At 48.4% G+C, this 26,182-nt stretch overlaps 1 protein-coding gene across 1 annotated transcript in view; it reads left to right on the forward strand.

The window, feature by feature from the left end:
* IPO4 (importin 4) overlaps positions 1-25,962 on the forward strand; it is a 66,834-nt gene extending 40,872 nt beyond the window's left edge. Inside the window, exons 18-29 of the mRNA XM_068998461.1 lie at positions 8,653-8,761; positions 10,277-10,368; positions 10,464-10,541; positions 11,733-11,790; positions 12,053-12,137; positions 14,159-14,343; positions 16,796-16,840; positions 17,231-17,952; positions 18,070-18,193; positions 19,059-19,154; positions 23,587-23,650; positions 25,778-25,962. Coding sequence (XP_068854562.1) covers positions 8,653-8,761; positions 10,277-10,368; positions 10,464-10,541; positions 11,733-11,790; positions 12,053-12,137; positions 14,159-14,343; positions 16,796-16,840; positions 17,231-17,952; positions 18,070-18,193; positions 19,059-19,154; positions 23,587-23,650; positions 25,778-25,923 — 1,804 coding nt within the window. The 3' untranslated portion in view covers positions 25,924-25,962. The remainder of the gene's footprint in view (positions 1-8,652; positions 8,762-10,276; positions 10,369-10,463; positions 10,542-11,732; positions 11,791-12,052; positions 12,138-14,158; positions 14,344-16,795; positions 16,841-17,230; positions 17,953-18,069; positions 18,194-19,058; positions 19,155-23,586; positions 23,651-25,777) is intronic.
* Positions 25,963-26,182: the final 220 nt, after the last annotated feature.

Below are 26,182 nucleotides of genomic sequence, written 5' to 3' on the forward strand. Positions count from 1 at the left end.
ATGGTTTGAGATTGGTGAGGGTCAGTGGGAATTTGAGGAATTTTGGGAATTCCCGAAAAATCCCGAAAATTCCCAAAAATTTGGGAAAAATTGGGAAAAAATGCAAAAAAATGCAAAAAAAGTGAAAAAATGGCCCAAAATGCCCCAAAATGGCCCAAAAATGAGGAGAAATGGTTGGAAATTGGTCAAGGTCAGTGGGAATTTGGGGATTCCTGGAATTCCCGAAAATTCCTGGAAAATTTGGGGGAAATTTGGGGGAAATTTGGGGGAATTTGGGAAAAAAGGGTAAAAAATGGTTAAAAATGGTTAAAAATGGCCAAAAAGGAGGGAAAATCCCATGGAAAAAATGGTTTGAGATTGGTGAGGGTCAGTGGGAATTTGGGGAATTTTGGGAATTCCCGAAAAATCCCGAAAATTCCCCAAAATTTGGGAAAAATTGGGAAAAAATGCAAAAAAATGCAAAAAAAATGCAAAAAAAGTGAAAAAAAATGGCCAAAAATGGCCCAAAATGGCCCAAAAATGAGGAGAAATGGTTTGAGATTGGTCAAGGTCAGTGGGAATTTGGGGATTCCTGGAATTCCTGAAAAATCCTGAAAATTCCTGGGAAATTTGGGGGAAATTTGGGGGAATTTGGGAAAAAATGGGGAAAAAATGGGTTAAAAATGGTTAAAAATGGTTAAAAATGGCCCAAAATGACCCAAAAAGGAGGGAAAATCCCATGGAAAAAATGGTTTGAGATTGGTCAAGGTCAGTGGGAATTTGGGGAATTTTGGGAATTCCCGAAAAATCCCGAAAATTCCCAAAAATTTGGGGAAAATTGGGAAAAAATGCAAAAAAATGCAAAAAAAGTGAAAAAATGGCCCAAAATGGCCCAAAAATGAGGAGAAATGGTTGGAAATTGGTCAAGGTCAGTGGGAATTTGGGGATTCCTGGAATTCCTGAAAATTCCTGGGAAATTTGGGGGAAAATTGGGGGAATTTGGGAAAAAAAGGGGAAAAAATGGTTAAAAATGGTTAAAAATGGTTAAAAATGGCCCAAAATGGCCCAAAAAGGAGGGAAAATCCCATGGAAAAAATGGTTTGAGATTGGTCAAGGTCAGTGGGAATTTGGGGAATTTGGGGAATTCCCGAAAAATCCCGAAAATTCCCAAAAATTTGGGAAAAAATGGGAAAAAATGCAAAAAAATGCAAAAAAATGCAAAAAAAGTGAAAAAATGGCCCAAAATGGCCCAAAAATGAGGAGAAATGGTTGGAAATTGGTCAAGGTCAGTGGGAATTTGGGGATTCCTGGAATTCCTGAAAATTCCTGGGAAATTTGGGGGAAATTTGGGGGAATTTGGGAAAAAATGGGGAAAAAATGGGGAAAAAAGGGTTAAAAATGGTTAAAAATGGTTAAAAATGGCCCAAAATGGCCCAAAAATGAGGGAAAATGGTTTGAGATTGGTCAAGGTCAGTGGGAATTTGGGAATTCCTGGAATTCCCAAAAATTCCCGGGAAATTTGGGGGAAATTTGGGGGAATTTGGGAAAAAATGGGGGAAAAAGGGTAAAAAAGGGTTAAAAATGGTTAAAAATGGTTAAAAATGGTTAAAAATGGCCAAAAAGGAGGGAAAATCCCATGGAAAAAATGGTTTGAGATTGGTGAAGGTCAGTGGGAATTTGAGGAATTTTGGGAATTCCCGAAAAATCCCGAAAATTCCCCAAAATTTGGGAAAAATTGGGAAAAAATGCAAAAAAAATGCAAAAAAATGCAAAAAAATGCAAAAAATGGCCCAAAATGGCCCAAAATGGCCTAAAAATGAGGAGAAATGGTTTGAGATTGGTCAAGGTCAGTGGGAATTTGGGGAATTTTGGGAATTCCCAAAAATTCCCGAAAATTCCCAAAAATTTGGGGAAAATTGGGAAAAAATGCAAAAAAATGCAAAAAAATGCAAAAAAAGTGAAAAAAAATGGCCAAAAATGGCCCAAAATGGCCCAAAAATGAGGAGAAATGGTTTGAGATTGGTCAAGGTCAGTGGGAATTTGGGGATTCCTGGAATTCCTGAAAAATCCTGAAAATTCCTGGGAAATTTGGGGGAAATTTGGGGGAATTTGGGAAAAAATGGGGAAAAAAATGGGTTAAAAATGGTTAAAAATGGTTAAAAATGGCCCAAAAAGGAGGGAAAATCCCATGGAAAAAATGGTTTGAGATTGGTGAGGGTCAGTGGGAATTTGGGGAATTTGGGGAATTCCCGAAAAATCCCGAAAATTCCCAAAAATTTGGGAAAAATTGGGAAAAAATGCAAAAAAATGCAAAAAAAGTGAAAAAATGGCCCAAAATGGCCCAAAATGGCCCAAAAATGAGGAAAATGGTTTGAGATTGGTCAAGGTCAGTGGGAATTTGGGGATTCCTGGAATTCCTGAAAATTCCTGGGAAATTTGGGGGAAATTTGGGGGAAATTTGGGGGAATTTGGGAAAAAAGGGGAAAAAAAGGGTAAAAAATGGTTAAAAATGGTTTAAAATGGCCCAAAATGGCCCAAAAAGGAGGGAAAATCCCATGGAAAAAATGGTTTGAGATTGGTGAAGGTCAGTGGGAATTTGAGGAATTTTGGGAATTCCCGAAAAATCCCGAAAATTCCCAAAAATTTGGGAAAAATTGGGAAAAAATGCAAAAAAATGCAAAAAAAGTGAAAAAATGGCCCAAAATGGCCCAAAAATGAGGAAAATGGTTTGAGATTGGTCAAGGTCAGTGGGAATTTGGGAATTCCTGGAATTCCTGAAAATTCCTGGGAAATTTGGGGGAAATTTGGGGGAAATTTGGGGGAATTTGGGAAAAAAGGGGGAAAAAAAGGGGAAAAAATGGTTAAAAATGGTTAAAAATGGTTAAAAATGATTAAAAATGGTTAAAAATGACCCAAAAAGGAGGGAAAATCCCATGGAAAAAATGGTTTGAGATTGGTGAAGGTCAGTGGGAATTTGGGGAATTTGGGGAATTCCCGAAAAATCCCGAAAATTCCCAAAAATTTGGGAAAAATTGGGAAAAAATGCAAAAAAATGCAAAAAAAGTGAAAAAATGGCCAAAAATGGCCCAAAATGGCCCAAAAATGAGGAGAAATGGTTGGAAATTGGTCAAGGTCAGTGGGAATTTGGGGATTCCTGGAATTCCTGAAAATTCCTGGGAAATTTGGGGGAAATTTGGGGGAATTTGGGAAAAAAGGGGAAAAAAAGGGGAAAAAATGGTTAAAAATGGTTAAAAATGGTTAAAAATGGCCAAAAATGAGGGAAAATGCCATGGAAAAAATGGTTTGAGATTGGTCAAGGTCAGTGGGAATTTGAGGAATTTGGGGAATTCCCGAAAAATCCCGAAAATTCCCAAAAATTTTGGGAAAATTGGGAAAAAATGCAAAAAAATGCAAAAAAATGCAAAAAAAGTGAAAAAATGGCCCAAAATGGCCCAAAAACGAGGAGAAATGGTTGGAAATTGGTCAAGGTCAGTGGGAATTTGGGGATTCCTGGAATTCCCAAAAATTCCTGGAAAATTTGGGGGAAATTTGGGGGAATTTGGGAAAAAATGGGGAAAAAATGGGAAAAAAGGGTTAAAAATGGTTAAAAATGGTTAAAAATGGCCCAAAATGACCCAAAAAGGAGGGAAAATCCCATGGAAAAAATGGTTTGAGATTGGTGAAGGTCAGTGGGAATTTGGGGAATTTTGGGAATTCCCGAAAAATCCCGAAAATTCCCCAAAATTTGGGAAAAATTGGGAAAAAATGCAAAAAAATGCAAAAAAAGTGAAAAAATGGCCCAAAATGGCCCAAAAATGAGGAGAAATGGTTGGAAATTGGTCAAGGTCAGTGGGAATTTGGGGATTCCTGGAATTCCTGAAAATTCCTGGGAAATTTGGGGGAAATTTGGGGGAATTTGGGAAAAAATGGGGAAAAAATGGGAAAAAAAGGGTTAAAAATGGTTAAAAATGGTTAAAAATGGCCCAAAATGACCCAAAAAGGAGGGAAAATCCCATGGAAAAAATGGTTTGAGATTGGTGAAGGTCAGTGGGAATTTGGGGAATTTTGGGAATTCCCGAAAAATCCCGAAAATTCCCAAAAATTTGGGAAAAAAATGGGAAAAAATGCAAAAAAATGCAAAAAAAAAGCAAAAAATGGCCCAAAATGGCCCAAAATGGCCCAAAAATGAGGAAAATGGTTTGAGATTGGTCAAGGTCAGTGGGAATTTGGGGATTCCTGGAATTCCTGAAAATTCCTGGGAAATTTGGGGGAAATTTGGGGGAATTTGGGAAAAAATGGGGAAAAAATTGGAAAAAAAGGGTTAAAAATGGTTAAAAATGGTTAAAAATGGCCAAAAAGGAGGGAAAATCCCATGGAAAAAATGGTTTGAGATTGGTGAAGGTCAGTGGGAATTTGAGGAATTTTGGGAATTCCCGAAAAATCCCAAAAATTCCCAAAAATTTGGGTAAAAATTGGGAAAAAATGCAAAAAAATGCAAAAAAAAAAGCAAAAAAATGGCCCAAAATGGCCCAAAATGGCCCAAAAATGAGGAGAAATGGTTGGAAATTGGTCAAGGTCAGTGGGAATTTGGGGATTCCTGGAATTCCCAAAAATTCCTGGGAAATTTGGGGGAAATTTGGGGGAATTTGGGAAAAAATGGGGAAAAAATGGGAAAAAAAGGGTTAAAAATGGTTAAAAATGGTTAAAAATGGTTAAAAATGATTAAAAATGGTCAAAAATGAAGGAAAATCCCATGGAAAAAATGGTTTGAGATTGGTCAAGGTCAGTGGGAATTTGGGGAATTTTGGGAATTCCCGAAAAATCCCGAAAATTCCCAAAATTTGGGAAAAATTGGGAAAAAATGCAAAAAAATGCAAAAAAAAAAAGCAAAAAAATGGCCCAAAATGCCCCAAAATGGCCCAAAAATGAGGGAAAATGGTTTGAGATTGGTCAAGGTCAGTGGGAATTTGGGGATTCCTGGAATTCCTGAAAATTCCTGGAAAATTTGGGGGAAATTTGGGGGAATTTGGGAAAAAATGGGGAAAAAATGGGAAAAAAAGGGTTAAAAATGATTAAAAATGGTTAAAAATGGCCAAAAAGGAGGGAAAATCCCATGGAAAAAATGGTTTGAGATTGGTGAAGGTCAGTGGGAATTTTGGGAATTTTGGGAATTCCCGAAAAATCCCGAAAATTCCCAAAAATTTGGGTAAAATTGGGAAAAAAAGGGGAAAAAAATGCAAAAAAAATGCAAAAAAATGGCCCAAAATGGCTCAAAATGGCCCAAAAATGAGGAGAAATGGTTTGAGATTGGTCAAGGTCAGTGGGAATTTGGGAATTCCTGGAATTCCCAAAAATTCCCGGAAAATTTGGGGGAAGTTTGGGGGAAATTTGGGGGAAATTTGGGGGAAATTTGGGGGAATTTGGGAAAAAAGGGTAAAAAATGGTTAAAAATGGTTAAAAATGGTTAAAAATGGGTTAAAAATTGCCAAAAATGAGGGAAAATCCCATGAAAAAAATGTGAAAATAATGAGGATTGAGGTGGAATTCCATGAATTCCCCAAATTCCTGAAAAATCCCGAAAATTCCCCAAAATTTGGGAAAAATTGGTAAAAATACAAAAAAATGCAAAAAAAAAGGGGAAAAATGGGGAAAAATGGCCCAAAATGGCCCAAATTTGGGGAAAATCCCATGGGAAAGTTGTGAAAATGATGAGGGTTGAGGCAGAATTCCCAAAATTCCCGAAATTCCCCAAAAGTTGCCAGAAATTACGAAAAAAAAACCAAAAAATTGGTGAAAAATGGTGAAAAATGGGCAAAAATTGACCAAAAATGGCCAAAATTGACCCAAAATGGGCAAAAATGTCCCAAAACCGAAGGAATTTCCCCCAAAATTGTCACGTGAAAAATCCAGAACTTCCCGGGAATTCCTGGAAATTCCAAAAAATCCCCCAAAAATCCAAAATTCTCCCCCAAAAAAGCTTCAAAATTGGGACAAAATGGGCGAAAAATGCGGGAAAAAAATCCAGAAAATTCCCCGGAATTTTCTCCAAATTTTCCCCAAAATTCCCCAAAAATTCCCCGAATTTCCCCAGAATTTCCCCGAAATTTTCCCAATTTCACCAGATTTCCCCAAATTTCCCCAAAATTATCCAAAATTCCACAAAATTTCCCCCAAATTCCTCAAATTTCCATAAAATTCCCCCCCAAAATTCCCCAAAATTCCAAAAATTCCCCAAATTTCTTCAAAATTTTTTAAAATTCCCAAAGAATTCCCAAAGTTTCCTTAAAATTTCGCAAAATTTCCCCAAAATTCCGCAAAATTCCCCAAATTTCTCCATATTTCACCAAATTTCCCCAAAATTTCACAAAATTCCCCAAATTTCTCTGAAATTCCCAAAATTCCTCCAAAATTTTCTCAGAATTTCTCCAAAATTTCCCGAAATTCCCAAAATTTCCCAAAAATTCCCCAAATTTCTCAGAATTTCTCCAAAATTTCCAAAAATTCCCTGAATTTCTCTAAAATTTCTCCAAAATTCCCCAAAATTTCCCCAACAATCTTTAAATTTCACCAAATTTCCATAAATTTCTCCAAAATTTCCCAAATTTTTAGAATTTCTTAAAATTTCCCCAAAATTCGTTCAAAATTCCCCCAAAATTTCCCCAAATTTCTCAAAATTTCCTTAACATTCCCCAAATTGCCTCAAATTTCCCCAAAATTCCCCCAAATTTCCCCCAAATTCCCCAAATTTCTACAAAATTCTTAAAATTCCTAACGAATTCTTTAAAATTTTCCCCAAATTCCCCAAATTTCCCCAAAATTTTTAAAATTTCTCTAAAATTCTCCTAAATTCCAAAAGCTCTTAAAAATTCCCGAAATTTTCCCCAAAATTCCTCAAAATTTCTCCAAAAATTCACCAAATTTCCTTAAAATTTCCCCAATTTTCCCAAAATTCTTTAAATTTCTCCAAAAATTCACCAAATTTCCCTAAAATTTCCCCAATTTTCCCAAAATTCTTTAAATTCCCCCAAATTCCTAAAAAATTTTTCAATTTTCACAAATTCCTCAAAAATTCTCCAACTTTTCCCCAAAAATTCCTTAAATTTCTCCAAAATTCTGCCAAAATTCCTCGAATTTTTTCAAAATTCCTCAATTTTTTCAAAATTCCTCAGATTTTCCCAAATTTCCCCAAAATTCTCTATAATTCCCCCAAATTTTACAAAAAAACTTTCCAATTTCCACAAATTCCCCAAAAATTCCCCAAAATTCCCCCAAAATTTTTCAAAATTTTCCAAAATTCCCCAAATTTTCCCCAAAATTCCCCAAAATTCCCCCCAAAAAGCCCCAAAATCTCCCGGAATTGCCCCAAAATGGCCCCAAATCCCCCCCCGGGCCCCTCCCCTTGGCCACGCCCCCTCCCGGCCAAGCCCCGCCCACCTCGGGCCTCCCAGTCCCTCCCAGTATAAACCAGTAACCCCCAAATCCCCTCCCAGTCCCTCCCAGCCCCTCCCAGTCCATCCCAGTTCCCTCCCAGTAACCCCCAAACCCCAAACCAGTCACTCCCAGTAACCCCGAGTTCCCTCCCAGTCCCTCCCAGTCCCTCCCAGTACAAACCAGTAACCCCAAATCCCCTCCCAGTCCCTCCCAGTCCCTCCCAGTTCCCTCCCAGTCCCCTCCCAGTCCCTCCCAGTTCCCTCCTAGTCCCCTCCCAGTCCCTCCCAGTCCCTCCCAGTTCCCTCCCAGTCCCCTCCCAGTCCCTCCCAGTATAAACCAGTAACCCCAAATCCCCTCCCAGTCCCCTCCCAGTCCCTCCCAGTTCCCTCCCAGTCCCCTCCCAGTCCCTCCCAGTATAAACCAGTAACCCCAAATCCCCTCCCAGTCCCCTCCCAGTCCCTCCCAGCCCCTCCCAGTCCCTCCCAGTCCCTCCCAGTTCCTCCCAGTTCCTCCCAGTTCCCTCCCAGTAACTCCCAGTAATACTAAAACCCCTTCCCAGTCCATCCCAGTTCCCTCCCAGTAACCCCCAAACCCCAAACCAGTCACTCCCAGTAACCCCGAGTTCCCTCCCAGTCCCTCCCAGTCCCTCCCAGTATAAACCAGTAACCCCAAATCCCCTCCCAGTCCTTCCCAGTTCCCTCCCAGTAACTCCCAGTAATACTAAAATCCCTTCCCAGTCCATCCCAGTTCATCCCAGTAACCCCCAAACCCCAAACCAGTCACTCCCAGTCCCTCCCAGTCCCTCCCAGTACAAACCAGTAACCCCAAATCCCCTCCCAGTCCCTCCCAGTCCCTCCCAGTCCCTCCCAGTTCCTCCCAGTAACTCCCAGTAACACTAAAACTCCTTCCCAGTCCATCCCAGTTCATCCCAGTAAGGCCCAGTCCCTCCCAGTCCCCTCCCAGTTCCCTCCCAGTCCCTCCCAGTCCCTCCCAGTCCCTCCCAGTCCATCCCAGTAACTCTCAGTAACCCCCAGTAACACTAAAACCCCTTCCCAGTCCCTCCCAGTCCCCTCCCAGTAACTCCCAGTTCATCCCAGTAACCCCCAAACCCCAAACCAGTCACTCCCAGTAACCCCGAATCCCCTCCCAGTTCGTCCCAGTAAGGCCCAATCCCCTCCCAGTCCCTCCCAGTCCCTCCCAGTCCCCCCAAGAGCCCTTCCCAGTACAAACCAGTGTTCCCAGTTTGGTGCTGGCGGCGGCGGTCTCGGAGCTGTTGGGGGAGGGGGCGGCGCCGCTGCTGCCCCGGGTGCTGCCCGTCCTGCAGGGGGCGCTGCGGCCCCCGGCCTCGCTGGTGAGTACTGGTTTATACTGGTTTGTACTGGTTTATACTGGTTTATACTGGTTTTGGGGCGCGATGGCGTTTGGGGGTGCTGGGATGGACTGGGAGGGTACTGGGAGGTCACTGGGCCATACTGGGATGAACTGGGAGGTCCTCGAGGGGTCGCTGGGCTGTACTGGGATGAACTGGTCCATACTGGGATGAACTGGGAAGGCCCTAAGGGGTTACTGGTTCTTACTGGGAGGGACTGGGATTCACTGGGGGGGGGTTACTGGTCCATACTGGGAAGTGCTGGGTGGCTGATGGGCCGGACTGGGATGAACTGGGAGGTACTGGGAGGGCGCTGGGGGGGTTACTGGTTTATACTGGGAGGTTACCGGGATGAACTGGGAGGCTACTGGTCTATACTGGAGCATACTGGGAGGGAACCGGGGCGTCACTGGGAGGGACTGGGACCATACTGGGATGAACTGGGAGGCACTGGGAGGGTACTGGGAGGTCCTGGGGGGGGGTCACTGGTTTGTACTGGTCCATACTGGTCCATACTGGCCCATACTGGTTTATACTCGTTTATAGTGGTCCATACTGGCTCATACTGGTTTATACCACTCCATACTGGTTCATACTGGTCCGTACTGGTCCATACTGGTTCCTAGTGGCCCATACTGGTCCCTACTGGTCCATACAGGTCCATACTGGTTTATACTGGTCCACACTGGTCTGTACTGGTCCATAGTGCTCTATACTGGTTTATACTGGTTTATACTGGTCTGTACTGGCCCAGACTGGTCCACACCCGTCCCTACTGGTCCATATTGGTTTATACTGGCCCATACTGGTCTATACTGATCTGTACTGATCCAAACTGGTCCATACTGGTTTAAACTGATCCATACTGCCCCACAGTGGTCCATACCAGTCCCTACTGGTCCATACTGGTTTATACTGGTCTGTACTGGTCCATACTGGCCCATACTGGTCCATACTGGTTTATACTGGTCCATGCTGGTCCATACTGGTCCATACTGGTTTATACTGGTCCCTACTGGTCCCTACCGGTCCTTACTGGTTCATACTGGTCCATACTGATCCCTACTGGTCCATACTGGTCCATACCAGTCCCTACTGGTTTATACTGGTCCATACTGGTTTATACTGGTCCATACTGGTCCAAACTGGTCCATACTGGTCCATACCGGTCCATACCGGTCCATACCGGTCCATACTGGCCCGTACTGGTCCGTACTGGTCCATAATGGTCCATACCGGTCCACACTGGCCCATACCGGTCCATACTGGTCCATACTGGTTTATACTGGTCCCTACTGGGCCATATTGGTCCATACAGGTCCATACTCGCCCATAGTGGTTTATACTGGCCCGTACTGGTCCGTACTGGTCCATACTGGTTCATACCGGTCCCTACTGGCCCATAGTGATCCATACTGGCCCATACCGGTCTGTACTGGTCCATACTGGTCCATACTGGTCCCTACTGGTCCCTTACCGGTCCCTGTTCCCCCCCAGCCCCCCTCGGAGGCCCCTGATTGGCTGCTGCATCTCCATGACGACGACGACGACGAGGAGGGGGCGGAGCCAATGGAGGATGACGTCACCGAGTGAGAGGGGGGAGGGGGCGGGGCTTGGGGAGGGGGCGGGGCTTAAGGAGGGGGCGTTGCCCATTTATGGTCATGGCCACGCCCCCTCCCCCCAGGCTGGAAGTGGGCGGGGCCTTCCCGGGATTGGCCGAGGCGGCGCTGGGAGCACTGGGAGAGATAGCGGAGAACTGCGGGTAAACTGGGAGGGACTGGGAGGGGATTGGGAGGGAGTGGGAGGGACTGGGAGGGACTGGGAGGAACTGGGAGGGACTGGGAGGGGATTGGGCCTTACTGGGATGAACTGGGAGGGGATTCGGGGTTACTGGGAGTGACTGGTTTGGGGTTTGGGGGTTACTGGGATGAACTGGAAGGGACTGGGAGGGAACTGGGAGGGGACTGGGAGGGAACTGGGAGGGACTGGGAGGGGATTGGGAGGGACTGGGAGGGACTGGGAGGGAACTGGGAGGGACTGGGAGGGACTGGGAGGGAACTGGGAGGGACTGGGAGGGGACTGGGAGGGACTGGGAGGGAACTGGGAGGGACTGGGAGGGACTGGGAGGGAACTGGGAGGGACTGGGAGGGGACTGGGAGGGACTGGGAGGGAACTGGGAGGGACTGGGAGGGACTGGGAGGGAACTGGGAGGGACTGGGAGGGAACTGGAAGGGACTGGGAGGGGACTGGGAGGGGACTGGGAGGGGATTGGGAGGGAACTGGGAGGGGACTGGGAGGGGATTGGGAGGCACTGGGAAGGGATTGGGAGGGACTGGGAGGGACTGGGAGGGAACTGGGAAGGGGATTCGGGGTTACTGGGAGTGACTGGTTTGGGGTTTGGGGGTTACTGGGATGAACTGGGACTGGGAGGGACTGGGAGGGGATTTGGGGGGAACTGGGAGGGACTGGGGGGGACTGGGAGGGACTGGGAGGGGACTGGGAGGGAACTGGGAGGGACTGGGAGGGACTGGGAGGGGATTCGGGATTACTGGGAGTGACTGGTTTGGGGTTTGGGGGTTACTGGGATGAACTGGAAGGGACTGGGAGGGACTGGGAGGGGATTGGGAGGGGATTGGGAGGGACTGGGAGGATCTGGGGGGGGATTTGGGGTTGCTGGTTTATACTGGGAGGGCACTGGGAACACTGGGAGCACTGGGAGGGGTCACTGGTCCATACTGGGACATCACTGGAAATTACTGGGATGAACTGGGAAGTCCCTGGGGGGGTTACTGGGCCATACTGGGAGGGACTGGGAGGGAACTGGGAGGGGACTGGTGGGGGTCTCTCTTACTGGGGTCCATACTGGTCCATACTGGTCCATACTGGTTTATACTGGTTTATACTGGTCCATACTGGTCCATACTGGTTTATACTGGTCCATACTGGTCCCCAGTGCCGCCTTCCTGCCCTACGTGGACTCCACTCTGGCGGCCATCTTGGATCTGACCGAGGTGAGCCCTCCCAGTATAAACCAGTAACGTCCCAGTCCCTCCCAGTCCCTCCCAGTCCCCTCCCAGTCCCTCCCGGTCCCTCCCGGTCCCTCCCAGTCCCTCCCAGTCCCTCCCAGTCCCCTCCCAGTCCTTCCCAGTCCTTCCCAGTCCCTCCCAGTCCCCTCCCAGTCCCTCCCAGTCCCCTCCCAGTTCCCTCCCAGTCCCTCCCAGTTCCCTCCCAGTCCCTCCCAGTTCCCTCCCAGTAACTCCCAGTTCCTCCCAGTTCCCCCAGTGCCAGGTCAGAGCCGCCGCCTACGAGGCCCTGGGGAGCCTCTGCCGCTGTGGGAGGGGCCGGGAGCCACAAACTGGTGAGACTGGGATGGACTGGGAGCAACTGGGAGGGACTGGGAAGGGACTGGGAGGGACTGGGAGGGACTGGGAGGGGATAGGGAGGGACTGGGAGGGACTGGGAGGGACTGGGAGGGACTGGGAAGGGACTGGGAGGGACTGGGAGGGACTGGGATGGACTGGGAGGGAACTGGGAGGGACTGGGAGGGAACTGGGAGGGCTCCAAATTGCTCTGTACTGGTTTTTACTGGTTCATACTGGTTGTAACTGGCTTAGACTGGTTTCTACTGGTTTGTATTGCTTCATACTGGTTGTAACTGGTCCATACTGGTTTATACTAGTGCTACCGGTTTATACTGGTTTATGTTGGTTTACACTGGTCCGTACTGGCCCGTACTGGCCCTACTGGTCTGTACTGGTCCATACTGGTCCATACTGGTCCATACTGGTTTTTATTGGTTTATACTGGTCCATACTGGTTTATACTGGTTCTGACTGGTTTATACGGGTTTATATTTGTTCATTCTGGTTTATACTGGTCCATACTGGTCCCTATTGTTCCGTATTGGTCCCAACTGGTCCCAACTGGTCCCTACTGGTCCATACTGGTCCATACTGGTTTAGACTGCTTCATACTGGTTTATACCGGTCCATATGGGTCCATACTAGTCCATACTGGTCCCTACTGGTCCATACTGGTCCATACTTGTCCATACTGGTCCATACTGGTCCCTACTGGTCACTACTGGTCTCTACTGGTCCATACTGGTTCCTACTGGTCCATACTGGTCCATACTGGTCCGTACTGTTCTGTACAGGTCCGTACTGGTCCATAGTGGTCCGTACTGGTCTGTACTGGTCCATACTGGTCTGTACTGTTCCGTAGAGGTCCGTACTGGTCCATACTGGTCCATACTGGTCCTTACTGGTCCATACTGCTCCATAGTGTTCCGTACAGGTCCGTACTGCTCCATACTGGTCCGTACTGGTCCGTACTGGTCCGTACTGGTCCGTACAGGTCCATACTGGTCCCTACTCGTCCATACAGGTCCGTACTGGTCCATACTGGTCCCTACTGGTTTAGACTGGCTCATACTGGTTTATACTGGTTTATACTGGTCCATACTGGTCCGTACTGGTCCCTACTGATCCCTACTGGTCCGTACTGGTCTCTACTGGTCCATACTGTTCCATACTGTTCCATACTGGTCTCTACTGGTTTAGACTGGCTCATACTGGTTTATACTGGTGTATACTAGTCCCTACTGGTCCATACTGGTCCATACTGGTCCATACCGGTCCCTACTGGTCCCTGCTTGTTTAGACTGGCCCCTACTGGTGTATACTGGTCCATACTGGTCCATACCGGTCCCTACTGGTCCCTGCTTGTTTAGACTATCTCATACTGGTTTATACTGGTCCATACTGGCCCATACTGGTCTATACTGGTCTATACTGGTCCATACCGGTCCCTACTGGTCCCTGCTTGTTTAGACTGGCTCATACTGGTTTATACTGGTGTATACTAGTCCCTACTGGTCCATACTGGTCCATACTGGTCCATACCGGTCCCTACTGGTCCCTGCTTGTTTAGACTGGCCCCTACTGGTGTATACTGGTCCATACTGGTCCATACCGGTCCCTACTGGTCCCTGCTTGTTTAGACTATCTCATACTGGTTTATACTGGTCCATACTGGCCCATACTGGTCTATACTGGTCCATACTGGTCCATACCAGTCCCTACTGGTCCCTGCTTGTTTAGACTATCTCATACTGGTTTATACTGGTCCATACTGGCCCATACTGGTCTATACTGGTCTATACTGGTCCATACCGGTCCCTACTGGTCCCTGCTTGTTTAGACTGGCTCATACTGGTTTATACTGGTCCATACTGGCCCATACTGGTCTATACTGGTCTATACTGGTCCATACCGGTCCCTACTGGTCCCTGCTTGTTTAGACTGGCTCATACTGGTTTATACTGGTCTATACTGGTCCATACTGGTCCCTAGCGCTCCCTCCTGCTTTCCCTGGCAGCCCCCACTCCCGGCCAGCAGGGGGCGCTGCGGGCGCTGCTGGAGGGGCTGCGGCGGGAGCCGGAAGTGGGCGGGGCTTTGGGGGCGGTGGGCGGGGCCGGGCGGCTGCTGCAGCCCCCAGGCCACGCCCCCCCGGAATGGCTGCAGCCCATTGGCCAAGCCCTGGCTGACGTCATCACCGGCGAGGTGAGGGGGGGCGGGGCTTAAAGGGAGGGGGCGGGGCTTAAAGGGGTGGGGCTTAAAGGGGCGGGGTTTAAAGGGAGGGGGCGGGGCTTAAGGGGGTGGGGCTTAAAGGGAGAGGGGCTTAAAGGGAGGGGGCGGGGCTTAAGGGGGTGGGGCTTAATTGGAGGGGTGGGGCTTAAATGGAGGGGGCGGGGCTTAAATGGGTGGGGCTTAAAGGGGTAGGGTTTAAATAGGGGCGGGGCTTAAATGGAGGGGGTGGGGCTTAAAGGGAGGGGGTGGGATTTAATGGGAGGGGGTGGGGCTTAAATGGAGGGGGAGGGGCTTAATGGGAGGGGGCGGGGCTTAAGGGGGTGGGGCTTAAATGGAAGGGGTGGGGCTTAATGGGAGGGGGTGGGGCTTAAACGCAGGGGTGGGGCTTAAATGGATAGGGAGGGGCTTAAAGGGAGGGGGCGGGGCTAAATGGGAGGGGGGGCTTAATGGGAGGGGGTGGGGCTTAAATGGAGGGGGTGGGGCTTAATGGGAGGGGGTGGGGCTTAAATGGAGGGGGTGGGGCTTAAATGGGGCGGGGCTTAAATGGAGGGGGTGGGGCTTAATGGGAGGGGGTGGGGCTTAAATGGAGGGGGTGGGGCTTAAATGGGGCGGGGCTTAAATGGAGGGGGTGGGGCTTAATGGGAGGGGGCGGGGCTTAAAGGTGGTGGGGCTTAATGGGAGGGGGCGGGGCTTAAATGGAGGGGGTGGGGCTTAATGGGAGGGGGTGACGCTTAATGGGAGGGGGTGGGGCTTAATGGGAGGGGGTGGGGCTTAAGGGGGGTGGGGCTTAAATGGAGGGGGTGGGGCTTAATGGGAGTGGGGCTTAAAGGGAGGGGCGGGGCTTAAAGGGGGTGGGGCTTAATTGGAGGGACGGGGCTTAAAGGGGTGGGGCTTAATTGGAGGGGCGGGGCTTAATGAGAGGGGGTGGGGCTTAATGGGAGGGGGCGGTGCTTAAATGGAGGGGGCGGGGCTTAAATGGGTGGGGCTTAAAGGGGTGGGGTTTAAATAGGGGCGGGGGCTTAAATGGAAAGGGTGGGGCTTAATGGGAGGGGGCGGGGCTTAAATGGAGGGGCGGGGCTTAAGGGAAAGGGGCGGGGCTTAAATGGGTGGGGCTTAAATGGAGGGGCGGGGCTTAAATGGGTGGGGCTTAAAGGGGTGGGGTTTAAATAGGGGCGGGGGCTTAAATGGAAAGGGTGGGGCTTAATGGGAGGGGGCGGGGCTTAAATGGAGGGGCGGGGCTTAAGGGAAAGGGGCGGGGCTTAAATGGGTGGGCCTTAAATGGAGGGGCGGGGCTTAAATGGGTGGGGCTTAAAGGGGTGGGGTTTAAATAGGGGCGGGGCTTAAATGGAGGGGTGGGGCTTAAATGGAGGGGGAGGGGCTTAAATGGAGGGGGTGGGGCTTAATGCGGCGGGGCTTAAATGGAGGGGATGGGGCTTGATGGGAGGGGCGGGGCTTAAAGGGGTGGGGTTTAAAGGGAGGGGGCGGGGCTTAAGGGAAAGGGGCGTGGCTTATGGAGGAGGGGGCGTGGCTTAAGGGGAAGGGGCGTGGCTTGAGGAGAAGAGGGGGCTTAAGGGGAAGGGGCGTGGCTTATGGAGGAGGGGGCGTGGCTTAATGGGAAGGGGCGTGGCTTAATAAGGATGTGGCTTAATGAGGGGGTGGGGCTTAAAAGGGGCGTGGCTTAGGGAGGGGAATGGATAAAGAAGGGGCGTGGCTTAAGAAGGGCGTGGCGTAAGGAGAAGGGGTGGGGCTTAGGGAGGGGGCGTGGCTAAAAGGGGCGTGGCTTAATGAGGAGGGGTGTGGCTTAATGGGAGGGGGCGTGGCTTAAGGGGAAGGGGCGTGGTTTAAAGGGAGGGGGCGTGGTTTAAAGGGAAGGGGCGTGGTTTAAGGGGAAGGGGTGTGGTTTAGGGAGGAGAGGGCGTGGCTTAGGGAGGGAGCATAGTTTTAAGGGGGCGGGGCTTAATGGGGCGGGGCTTAATTGGAGGGGCGTGGCTTAAGTAAAGGCGTGGTTTAATGGGAAGGGGCGTGGCTAAAGGGGAAGGAGCGTGGCTTAAGTGGGAGGGGCGTGGCTTACGGGGGGCGTGGCTTAAGGAGAAGGGGCGTGGCTTAATGGCGGGGGCGTGGCTTAGGGAGGAGGGGCGTGGCCAAAGATGGGATGGGCGTGGCTTAATAGGGATGTGGATTAATGAGGAGGGGCGTGGTTAAAGGAGGGTGGGCGTGGCTTACGGAGGAGGGGCATGGCTTGGGGCTGGGCTTAAGGTGGAAGGGGCGTGGCTTAAATGGAAAGGGGTGCGGCTTAAGGGGGAAGTGGGCGTGGCCTAAGTGGGAGGGGCGTGGTTTAAGGAGCAGGGGCGTGGCTTAAGGGGAAGGGGCGGTGCTTAGGGAGGAGGGGGCGGGGCTGAGCGTGGCCCCTCCCCCACCCCCCCAGATCCGCTGCCTGCGGCGCCGCGGAGCCGACGGAGCCCAGGAGGAGGTGGGGGAGGGGCCGGGGGGCTCCCAGTCCAGCCCAGTTCAAACCAGTTCAGCCCAGTTCCCTCCCAGTAACTCCCAGTCCCTCCCAGTCCAGCCCAGTTCCCTCCCAGTGCCCTCCCAGTGCCTTCCCAGTTCCCTCCCAGTTCAGCCCAGTTCCCTCCCAGTTCCCTCCCAGTGCCTCCCAGTTCAAACCAGTTTCCTCCCAGTCCCTCCCAGTGCCCTCCCAGTAACACCCAGTCCCCTCCCAGTCCCTCCCAGTTCAGCCCAGGGCCCTCCCAGTCCCTCCCAGTCCCTCCCAGTTCAGCCCAGGGCCCTCCCAGTCCCTCCCAGTCCCTCCCAGTCCTTCCCAGTCCCTCCCAGTCCCTCCCAGTAACGCCCCTCCCCCTCCCAGACCTCCCAGCTTGCCGAGCTCCGCGAGGCCGCCTCTGATTGGCTGCCGGAACTGGGCGTGGCCATGGCCCGGGCGGGGCTGCTGGGAACCGGAAACGGGCGTGGCCAAACCGGAAACGACGTCAGCATGGCAGAAACGGGCGTGGCCCAAACCGGAAGTGAAATCCCCAACACCGGAAATGGATTTCCTGACACCGGAAGCGGATTTCCCAATTCCGGAAGTGGATTTTCGAATACCGGAAATGGGTTTCCTAATACCGGAAGTGGCTTCCCGAACACCGGAAATGGGTTTCCTAATACCGGAAGTGGCTTCCCGAACACCGGAAATGGATTCCCGAACACCGGAAGTGGGTTTCCTAATACCGGAAGTGGATTCCCTAATACCGGAAATGGCTCCCCCAACACCGGAAGTGCCTCCCAAGACACCGGAAATGCCTCCCCAAACCCCGGAAGGGGCGTGGCCTTCCCTCCCCGCCTCTTCCGCCGCCTCCTCCCTTCCCTATTGGCCGCTTTGGCCGACCCCGCCCACCCCGGGGCGCGCTCCTGGGCGGCGGCCGTGATTGGCCAGCTGGGCCACGCCCTCGGCCCGGAGGCCACGCCCTTTTTACCCGATTTGGGCCCCGCTTTCCGATTGGCCGCCGCCGACCCCGAGCCCGAGGTCCGGTCCAACGCCTTCTACGCCATTGGCCGGATCGGGGAGGCCGTCGGCCACGCCCACCGGGAGTATCCGCCAATCACGGGGCTGGGGGAGGGGGGTGGGGGGGGTGAGGCCACGCCCACATGGCCATATAAGGAAGTGGGGTGTCGGATTTGGGGTTTTCCTTAATTGGGCGCCTCCAGGGGGGCGTGGCCGGGGGCGGAGCTTTGCGGCCGCGCCCTGCGGGAGGGGGGGGAGGGGCCGGGGAGGGTGAGGGACAACGCGGTGGGAGCGCTGGTGCGCCAGCAGGGGGCGCCCTTCGAGGAGGTACGGGGGGATGGGGGGAGGGGGTGGGAGGGGGTTTGGGGGGGGGTTGGGGGCAGGTTGGGAGGGGATCGGGGGGGACTGGGAGGGACTGGGAGGGGATTGGGAGGGACTGGGAGGGGATTGGGGGGGACTGGGAGGGGATTGGAGGGGACTGGGAGGGAACTGGGAGGGACTGGGAGGGGATTGGGGGGGACTGGGAGGGACTGGGAGGCGACTGGGAGGGACTGGGAGGGACTGGGAGGCGACTGGGAGGGACTGGGAGGCGACTGGGAGGGACTGGGCGGGACTGGGAGGGGATTGGAGGGGACTGGGAGGGGATTGGGGGGGACTGGGAGGGACTGGGAGGCGACTGGGAGGGACTGGGAGGGACTGGGAGGGGATTGGGGGGGACTGGAAGGGACTGGGAGGGACTGGGCCATACAGGGATGGACTGGGATGAACTGGGAAGGGGTTTTAGTGTTACTGGGAGGGACTGGGAGAGACTGGGAGTTACTGGGATGAACTGGGAGGGGCCCTGCTGGTCCTTACCGGTCTGTACTGGTCTATACTGGTTCATACTGGTTTATAGTGGTTTGTACCAGTTTATACTGGTTTATACTGGTCTATACTGGTCCATACTGGTTCATACTGGTCCATACTTGTCTGTACTGCTCTATACTGGTCTGTACCAGTCTATACTGGTTCGTACTAGTTTATACTGGTTTGTACCAGTTTATACTGTACTATACTGGTCTATACTGATTCATACCAGTCTATACTGGTTTGTACCGGTTTATACTGGTTTATACTGGTTTGTCCCAGTTTATACTGGTTGATCCTGCTCCGTACCGGTCCATACTGGTTGCTACTGGTCTGTACTGGTCAGGTGCTGCCGCTGGTGCTGGGGGCGCTGCCGCTGAGCGAGGACCTGGAGGAGGAGGAGCCGGTGCTGCGCTTCCTGCTGGGGGCGGGGCCCGAGCGGGTGAGGGACCCAAAAAGGGCCCAAATCGGCCCAAAATTCACCCGAAAAGCCGGGAAAGTTTGGGGGAAATTCGGGGGAAATTCGCTCAAAATTTGGGGGAAATTCGGGGGAAATTTGGGGGAAAAATTGGGGGAAATTGGGGAAAATTCACACAGAATTTGGGGGAAATTTGGGGGAAATTCAGGGAAAATTTGTGAAAAAATTGGGGGAATATCAGGGAAAATTCAGGAAAAATTCAGGAAAAATTCACACAAAATTTGGGGGAAATTCAGGGAAAATTTGGGAAAAAATTGGGGGAAATTCAGCGAAAATTCAGGAAAAATTCACAGAAAATTTGAGGGAAATGCAGGGAAAATTTGGGAAAAATTCAGGGAAATTTTGGGGAAAAATTGGGGAAAATTCGGGAAATTTTGGGGAAAAATTGGGAAAAATTCAGAGGAAATTTGGGAAGAAATTGGGGGAAAATTCAGACAAAATTTGGGGACAAAATTGGGGGAAATTGGGGAAAAATTTACACAGAATTTGGGGGAAATTTGGGGGAAATTTGGGGGAAATTCAGGAAAAAATCGCACAAAATTTGGGGGAAATTCAGGGAAAATTTGGGAAAAAATTGGGGGAAATTCAGGGAAAATTCAGGAAAAATTCACAGAAAATTTGAGGGAAATGCAGGGAAAATTTGGGGAAAATTCAGGGAAATTTTGGGGAAAAATTGGGGAAAATTCGGGAAATTTTGGGGAAAAATTGGGAAAAATTCAGAGAAAATTTGGGAAGAAATTGGGGGAAAATTCAGACAAAATTTGGGGGAAATTTCGGGGGAAATTGGAAAAAATTCAGGGAAAATTCGGGAAAAAATCAGGGAAAAATTCACACAAAATTTGGGGGAAATTCGGGGAAAATTCTGGGAAAAATTTGGGAAAGATTTGGAAAAAATTGGGAAAAAAATTGGGGGAAATTCAGGGAAAAATCAGGAGAAATTCACACAAAATTTGGGGAAAATTCAGGAAAAATTCAGGTAAAAATTGGGAAAAATCAGGGGAAAATTCGGGGGAAAAAAGGGAAAAATTCACACAAAATTTGGGGGAAATTCAGAGAAAATTCAGCGAAAAATTGGGGAAAAAATTGGGGAAAATTCGGAAAAAATTTCAGAAACAATCAGGGGAAATTCAGGGAAAATTTGGGAAAAAAGAGGAAAAAATCAGGGAGAATTCACACAAAATTTGGGGGAAATTCAGGGAAATGTTGGGGGAAATTCAGGGAAAATTCGGGGAAAAATTCAAACAAAATTTGGGGGAAATTGGGGAAAATTCAAGGAAAATTCAGGAAAAATTTGCACGAAATTTCAGTGAAGTTCAGGGAAAATTTGGGAAAAATTCAGGGAAATTTTGGGAAAAAATTGGGGGAAATTGGGGAAAATTCACACAGAATTTGGGGGAAATTGGGGGAAATTCAGGAAAAATTCAGGAAAAATTCACACAAAATTTTGGGAAAATTCAGGAAAAATTTGGGAAAAAATTGGGGAAAATTCGGAAAAATTTTCAGAAACAATCAGGGAAAATTCAGAGGAAATTCAGGGAAATTTGGGGAAAAAATTAGGAAAAAATCAGGGAGAATTCACAGAAAATTTGGGGGAAATTTGGGGAAAATTTATGAAAAAATTGGGGGAAAAGTCACACAAAATTTGGGGGAAATTCAGGGAAAATTCGGGGAAAAATTGGGAAAAATTCAGGAAACTTCAGGGAAAAATTGGGGAAAATTCAGGAAAATTTTGGGGGAAATTCATGAAAAATTCAGGGAAAAATTCACACAAAATTTGGTGGAAATTCAGGGAAAATTCAGGGAAAAATTAGGGAAAATCGGGGAAAATTCACACAAAATTTGGGGGAAATTCAGGGAAATTTTTGGAAAAAATTGGGGAAAATTCCAAGAAAATCTGGGAAAAAATCAGAGAAAACTCAGGGAAATTTGGGGGAAATTCAAAGAAAATTTGGGGAAAAATCAGGGAAAATTTGGGGAAAATCACACAAAATTTGGGAAAAAGTCGGAAAAAATTAGGGAAAAATTCACACAAAATTTGAGGAAAATTCAGAGAAAATTCAGGGAAAAATTGGGAAAAATTGGAGAAAATTCAGGGAAGCTTGGAGAAAAACTTCGGAAAATTCAGGAAAAAATCAGGGAAAAATTCACACAAAATTTGGGGGAAATTCAGGGAAAATTCGGGAAAAATTGGGTAAAATTCAAGGAAAATTCAGGAAAAATTCACACACAATTTGGGGAAAGTTTAGGGAAATTTTGGGAAAAAATCAGGGAAATTTTGGGGAAAATATGGGGAAAATTCAGGGAAAAATCAGGAGAAATTCACACAAAAATTGGGGGAAATTCAGGGAAAATTCAGGGAAAAATTGGGGAAAAATCGGGAAAAATCAGGAAAATTTGGGGGGAAATTCAGAGAAAATTTGGGAAAAAATTGGGGAAAATTTAGGAAAAACTCAAGAGAAATTCAGGGAAATTTGGGGGAAATTCAGAGAAAATTTGGGGAAAAATTTGGGGAAAATTCGGGGGAAAATTCATGCAAAATTTTGGGAAAATTCATGAAAAATTCAGGGAAAATTCAGGGAAAATTCGGGAAAAATTTGGGGGAAATTTCGGGGAAGTTCAGGGAAATTTGGGGGAAAAATCGGGGGAAATTTGGGAAAATTCACACAGAATTTGGGAGAAATTTGGGGGAAATTCAGGAAATATTCAGGGAAAATTCACACAAAATTTGAGGGAAATTCAGGGAAAATTCAGGGAAAAATTGGGGAAAAAATTGGGGAAAATTCGGAAAAAATTTCAGAAACAATCAGGGGAAATTTAGAGGAAATTCAGGGAAATTTTGGGAAAAAATCAGGGAGAATTCACGCAAAATTTGGGGGAAATTTGGGGAAAATTCAGGGAAAATTCGGGGGAAATTGGAAAAAATTCTGGGAAAATTCAGGGAAAATTCAGGAGAAATCCACACAAAATTTGGGGGAAATTCAGGGAAAATTTGGGGAAAAACTTGGGAAAAGTTTGGGGGAAAAGCAGGAAAAATTTCGAAAAAATTCAGGGAAAATTCTGAACAAAAAAATATTGGGAAAAAATGGGGAAAATCCAGGAAAATTCAGAGAAAAGCTCAGAAAAAAACTGGGAAAAACTCAGAAAAAAATTCAGAAAAAATTCAAGGAAAAATTCTGGGAAATTCCAGTGGAAATTCTGGAAAAATTCTTCAAAAAATGTGGGAAAAAATGGGGAAAAATCAAGAAAAATCCTGGAAAAAAAATCCAGGAAAAATCTGGGAAAAAAATGAAGAAAAACTGAGGAAGAATTCCCCAAAATTCCCCTCCAAAATCCCCAAATTTCCCTCAAAAATCCCCAATTTCTCCCCAAAATGACCCCAAATCCCCCCAATTTCCCCCCAAAACCATCCCAAAATCCCCATTTTCCCCCAAAATCCCCTCAAAAATCCCAGTTTTCCCCAAAATCCCCCATTTTCAGCCCAACCCACCCAGTTTTCGGCCAAAAATCCCAATATTTCTGCCCAAATCTCCATTTTTTGGCCAAAATTCCCATTTTTCCCCCCAAAATCACCTTTTTCTCCCCAAATCTTCATTTTTGTCCCCCAAATTCTCCATTTTTGGCCCAAATCCCCAATTTTTCCCCCAAAATTCCCATTTTTTCCCCAAAATTCTTATCTTTTGTCCCAAATTCCCATTTTTGTCCCCAAAATCCCTGTTTTTTGTCCCAAAATCCCCTTTTTTCCCAAAAAATCCCCATTTTTCCCTCCAAAATCCCCATTTTTTCCCCCAAAATCCCCATTTCTCCCCCAAAATTCCCATTTCCCCCCAAATTCCCTTTTTTTTCCAAAAATCCCCATTGCCCCCCCAAAATCCCCATTTTTTGTCCAAAAATCCCCATTTTTCCCCCAAAATCCCCATTATCCCCCCTAATCTTCCTTTTTGCCCAAAATCCCCATTTTTTCCCCCAAAATCCCCTTTTTTTCCCCCAAAGTCCCCAGTTTTTGTCCCAAAAATCCCCAATTTATCCCAAAAATCCCCATTTTTTGCACCAAAAATCCCATTTTTTTTCCCCAAAAATCCCCATTTTTCCTCAAAATCCCCATTTTTGTCCCCCAAAATTCCATTTTTCCCCCTAAAATCCCCTTTTTTTCCCCAAAATCCCTTTTTTCCCAAAAACCTCCATTTTTTCCCCCCCAAATCCCCATTTTTTTGTCCCAAAAATCCCCATTTTTTCCCCAAAATCCCCTTTTTTCCCCCCAAAATCCCCATCCCCCCCCCCAATTTACCCCAAAACTCCCCCAAATTTTCCCCGAATCGCCCCAAAACCGGCGGGAATTGCCCAAAACTGCGGGAATTGCCCAAAACCGGCGGAATTTGACCCAAATTTCCCTCGGCAGCTCCTCCCCCACCTCCCTGAGCTCGTCCGGGGCCTCGGCCCCGCCCTGGCCCGGCTGGACTCGGGTGAGGATTTGGGGCCATTTCGGGGAATTTGGGGATTTTGGGGGGTTTTGGGGGGATTTGGGGATTTTTGGGGATTTTTTGGGGGGGATTTGGGGGCAAAAATGGGGATTTTGGGGAAAAAAAATGGGGGTTTTGGGGGGAAAATGGGGATTTTTCGGGGGATTTTGAGGATTTTTGGGGATTTTTTGGGGGGCGTTTGGGGAGTTTTGGGGGGGGTTGGGGAAAAAATGGGGATTTTGGGAGAAAAATGGGGATTTTGGGGGGATTTTGGGGATTTTTGGGGGGATTTTGGGGATTTTGGGGGATTTTGGGGATTTTTTGGGGGGGTTTTGGGGGGAATTTTGAGGATTTTTTGGGGGGGATTTGGGGGAAAAAATGGGGATTTGGGGGGACAAAAAACGGGGATTTTTGAGGGGAATTTTGGGGATTTTTGGGGGGATTTGGGGGGAATTTGGGGGGATTTTTGGGGGATTTTGGGGATTTTTGAGGGGATTTGGGGGAATTTCGGGGGGAATTTTGGAGGGATTTGGGGGATTTTGGGGGGATTTGGGGGATTTGGGGGAAAGAATGGGGATTTTGGAGGGGAAATTGGGGATTTTTTGGGGGGATTTCGGGCAAAAATGGGGATTTGGGATAAAATGGGGATTTTTGGGAATTTTGGGGGGATTTTGTGGGATTTGGGGAATTTTGGGGATTTTTGAGGGGATTTTTGGGGGGAATTTGGGGAAAAAATGGGGATTTTGGGGGGCAAAAAGCGGGGATTTTTGAGGGGAAATTTGGGGATTTTTGGGGGGATTTTGGGGGTTTTGGGGATTTTGAGGGGATTTTGGGGATTTTTGGGGATTTTTTGGGGGATTTTTGGGGGGAATTTTCGGGGGATTTGGGGGGGGGATTTAGGGAAAAAATGGGGATTTTTGAGGGGAAATTGGGGATTTTTTGGGCGGTATTTGGGCGTTTTGGGGGGAAATTGGGGGATTTTGGGGGGGGAATTTTGGGGATTTTTTGGGGGAATTTTGGGGATTTTTTGGGGGGATTTTGGGGATTTTTTGGGGGAATTTTTGGGATTTTTTGGGGGAATTCTGGGGATTTTTTGGGAATTTGGGGATTTTGGGGGGAATTTGGGGAAAATTGGCATTTTGGGATGGTTTTGGGGGAAAATTTGGGGGAGAACTGAGGGGATTTGGGGTCATTTTGGGGGGAAATTGGGGATTTTGGGGGGAATTTGGGGAAAAATTGGGATTTTGGGATGGGTTTGGTGGGAAATTGGGGGATTTGACGTCATTTGGGGGGAATTTGGGGATTTTGGGGGGAAATTCAGGGATTTTGGGGGGAAATTGGGGGATTTTCTGGGAAATTTGGGGATTTTTGGGGAAAATTTGGGGATTTTTGGGATTGGAGGGAATTTTGGGGCAAAATTCGGGATTTTTGAGGGAAATTTCATGAATTTTGGGGGGAAATTTCGGGATTTTTGGGGCGAAATTTCCGGGATTTTGGTGGCAATTGGGGATTTTTAGGATTGGAGGGAATTTTGGGGGGGAAATTTGGGATTTTGGGGGGAATTTGGGGGAAAATTGGGATTTTGGGATAGTTTTGGTGGGAAATTGGGGGATTTGACATCATTTGGGGGGAATTTGGGGATTTTTGAGGGAAATTTCGGGAATTTTGAGGGGAAATTTCTGGGATTTTGGTGGCAATTGGGGATTTTTAGGATTGGAGGGAATTTTGGGGGGAAATTGGGGATTTTGGGGGGAAATTTGGGGATTTTCTGGGAAATTTGGGGATTTGGGGGGAAAATTTGGGGATTTTTGGTGGGAAAATTGAAGATTTTTGGGATTGGAGGGAATTTCGGGGCAAAATTCAGGATTTTGGAGGGAAATTTCGGGAATTTTGGGGGGAAATTTCGGGAATTTTGGGGGGAAATTCCTGGGATTTTGCTGACAATTGGGGATTTTTAGGATGGGAGGGAATTTCGGGGCGAAATCGGGGATTTTTGAGGGAAATTTGGGCCTCATTCGGTGACGTTTTCCCTCTTTTTTTTCCTCTTTTTTTTCCTCCTTTTTTCCTTTTTTTCCCCGTTTTTTTCCCCTCCTCCCCTCCCCCCCACCCGTCCCGGCCCCGCCCCCTCAGCTCTCAGCCAATCACTGCTGGCGCTGCTCCGCCAGGTGGGCGGGGCCGACCCCCGGCGCTTCCGGGTGGGCGTGGCCTCCCTCGACCCCGCCCACGCCGCCATCTTGGCCCGGCTGTTGGAGGCCACGCCCCCCGGGCAGGAGTGACGTCATTGGCGGCCAATAAAAATCGAGGGTGGGGCGGGGAAGGGGGCGTGGCTTGTTCGGAAGGGGGCGGGGCTTGGTGGTGGTGGGGGGGGGAATTTTCCAGAATTTTGGGGCGATTTTTGGAGTTTTTTTCGGGTTTGTTGGAAATTTCTGGAATTTTGTCGAAATCCTCCTGGAATTTGGGGGGGGGGGGGGGGGGGAAATTCCCTTAAAAAAGGACCGAAAAAATGCGGGGAAATTCTGCTGAGAATCCTCCCAA

This window comes from Aphelocoma coerulescens, unplaced genomic scaffold, assembly GCF_041296385.1.
Source record: "Aphelocoma coerulescens isolate FSJ_1873_10779 unplaced genomic scaffold, UR_Acoe_1.0 HiC_scaffold_116, whole genome shotgun sequence".
NCBI classification, from domain to species: domain Eukaryota; kingdom Metazoa; phylum Chordata; class Aves; order Passeriformes; family Corvidae; genus Aphelocoma; species Aphelocoma coerulescens.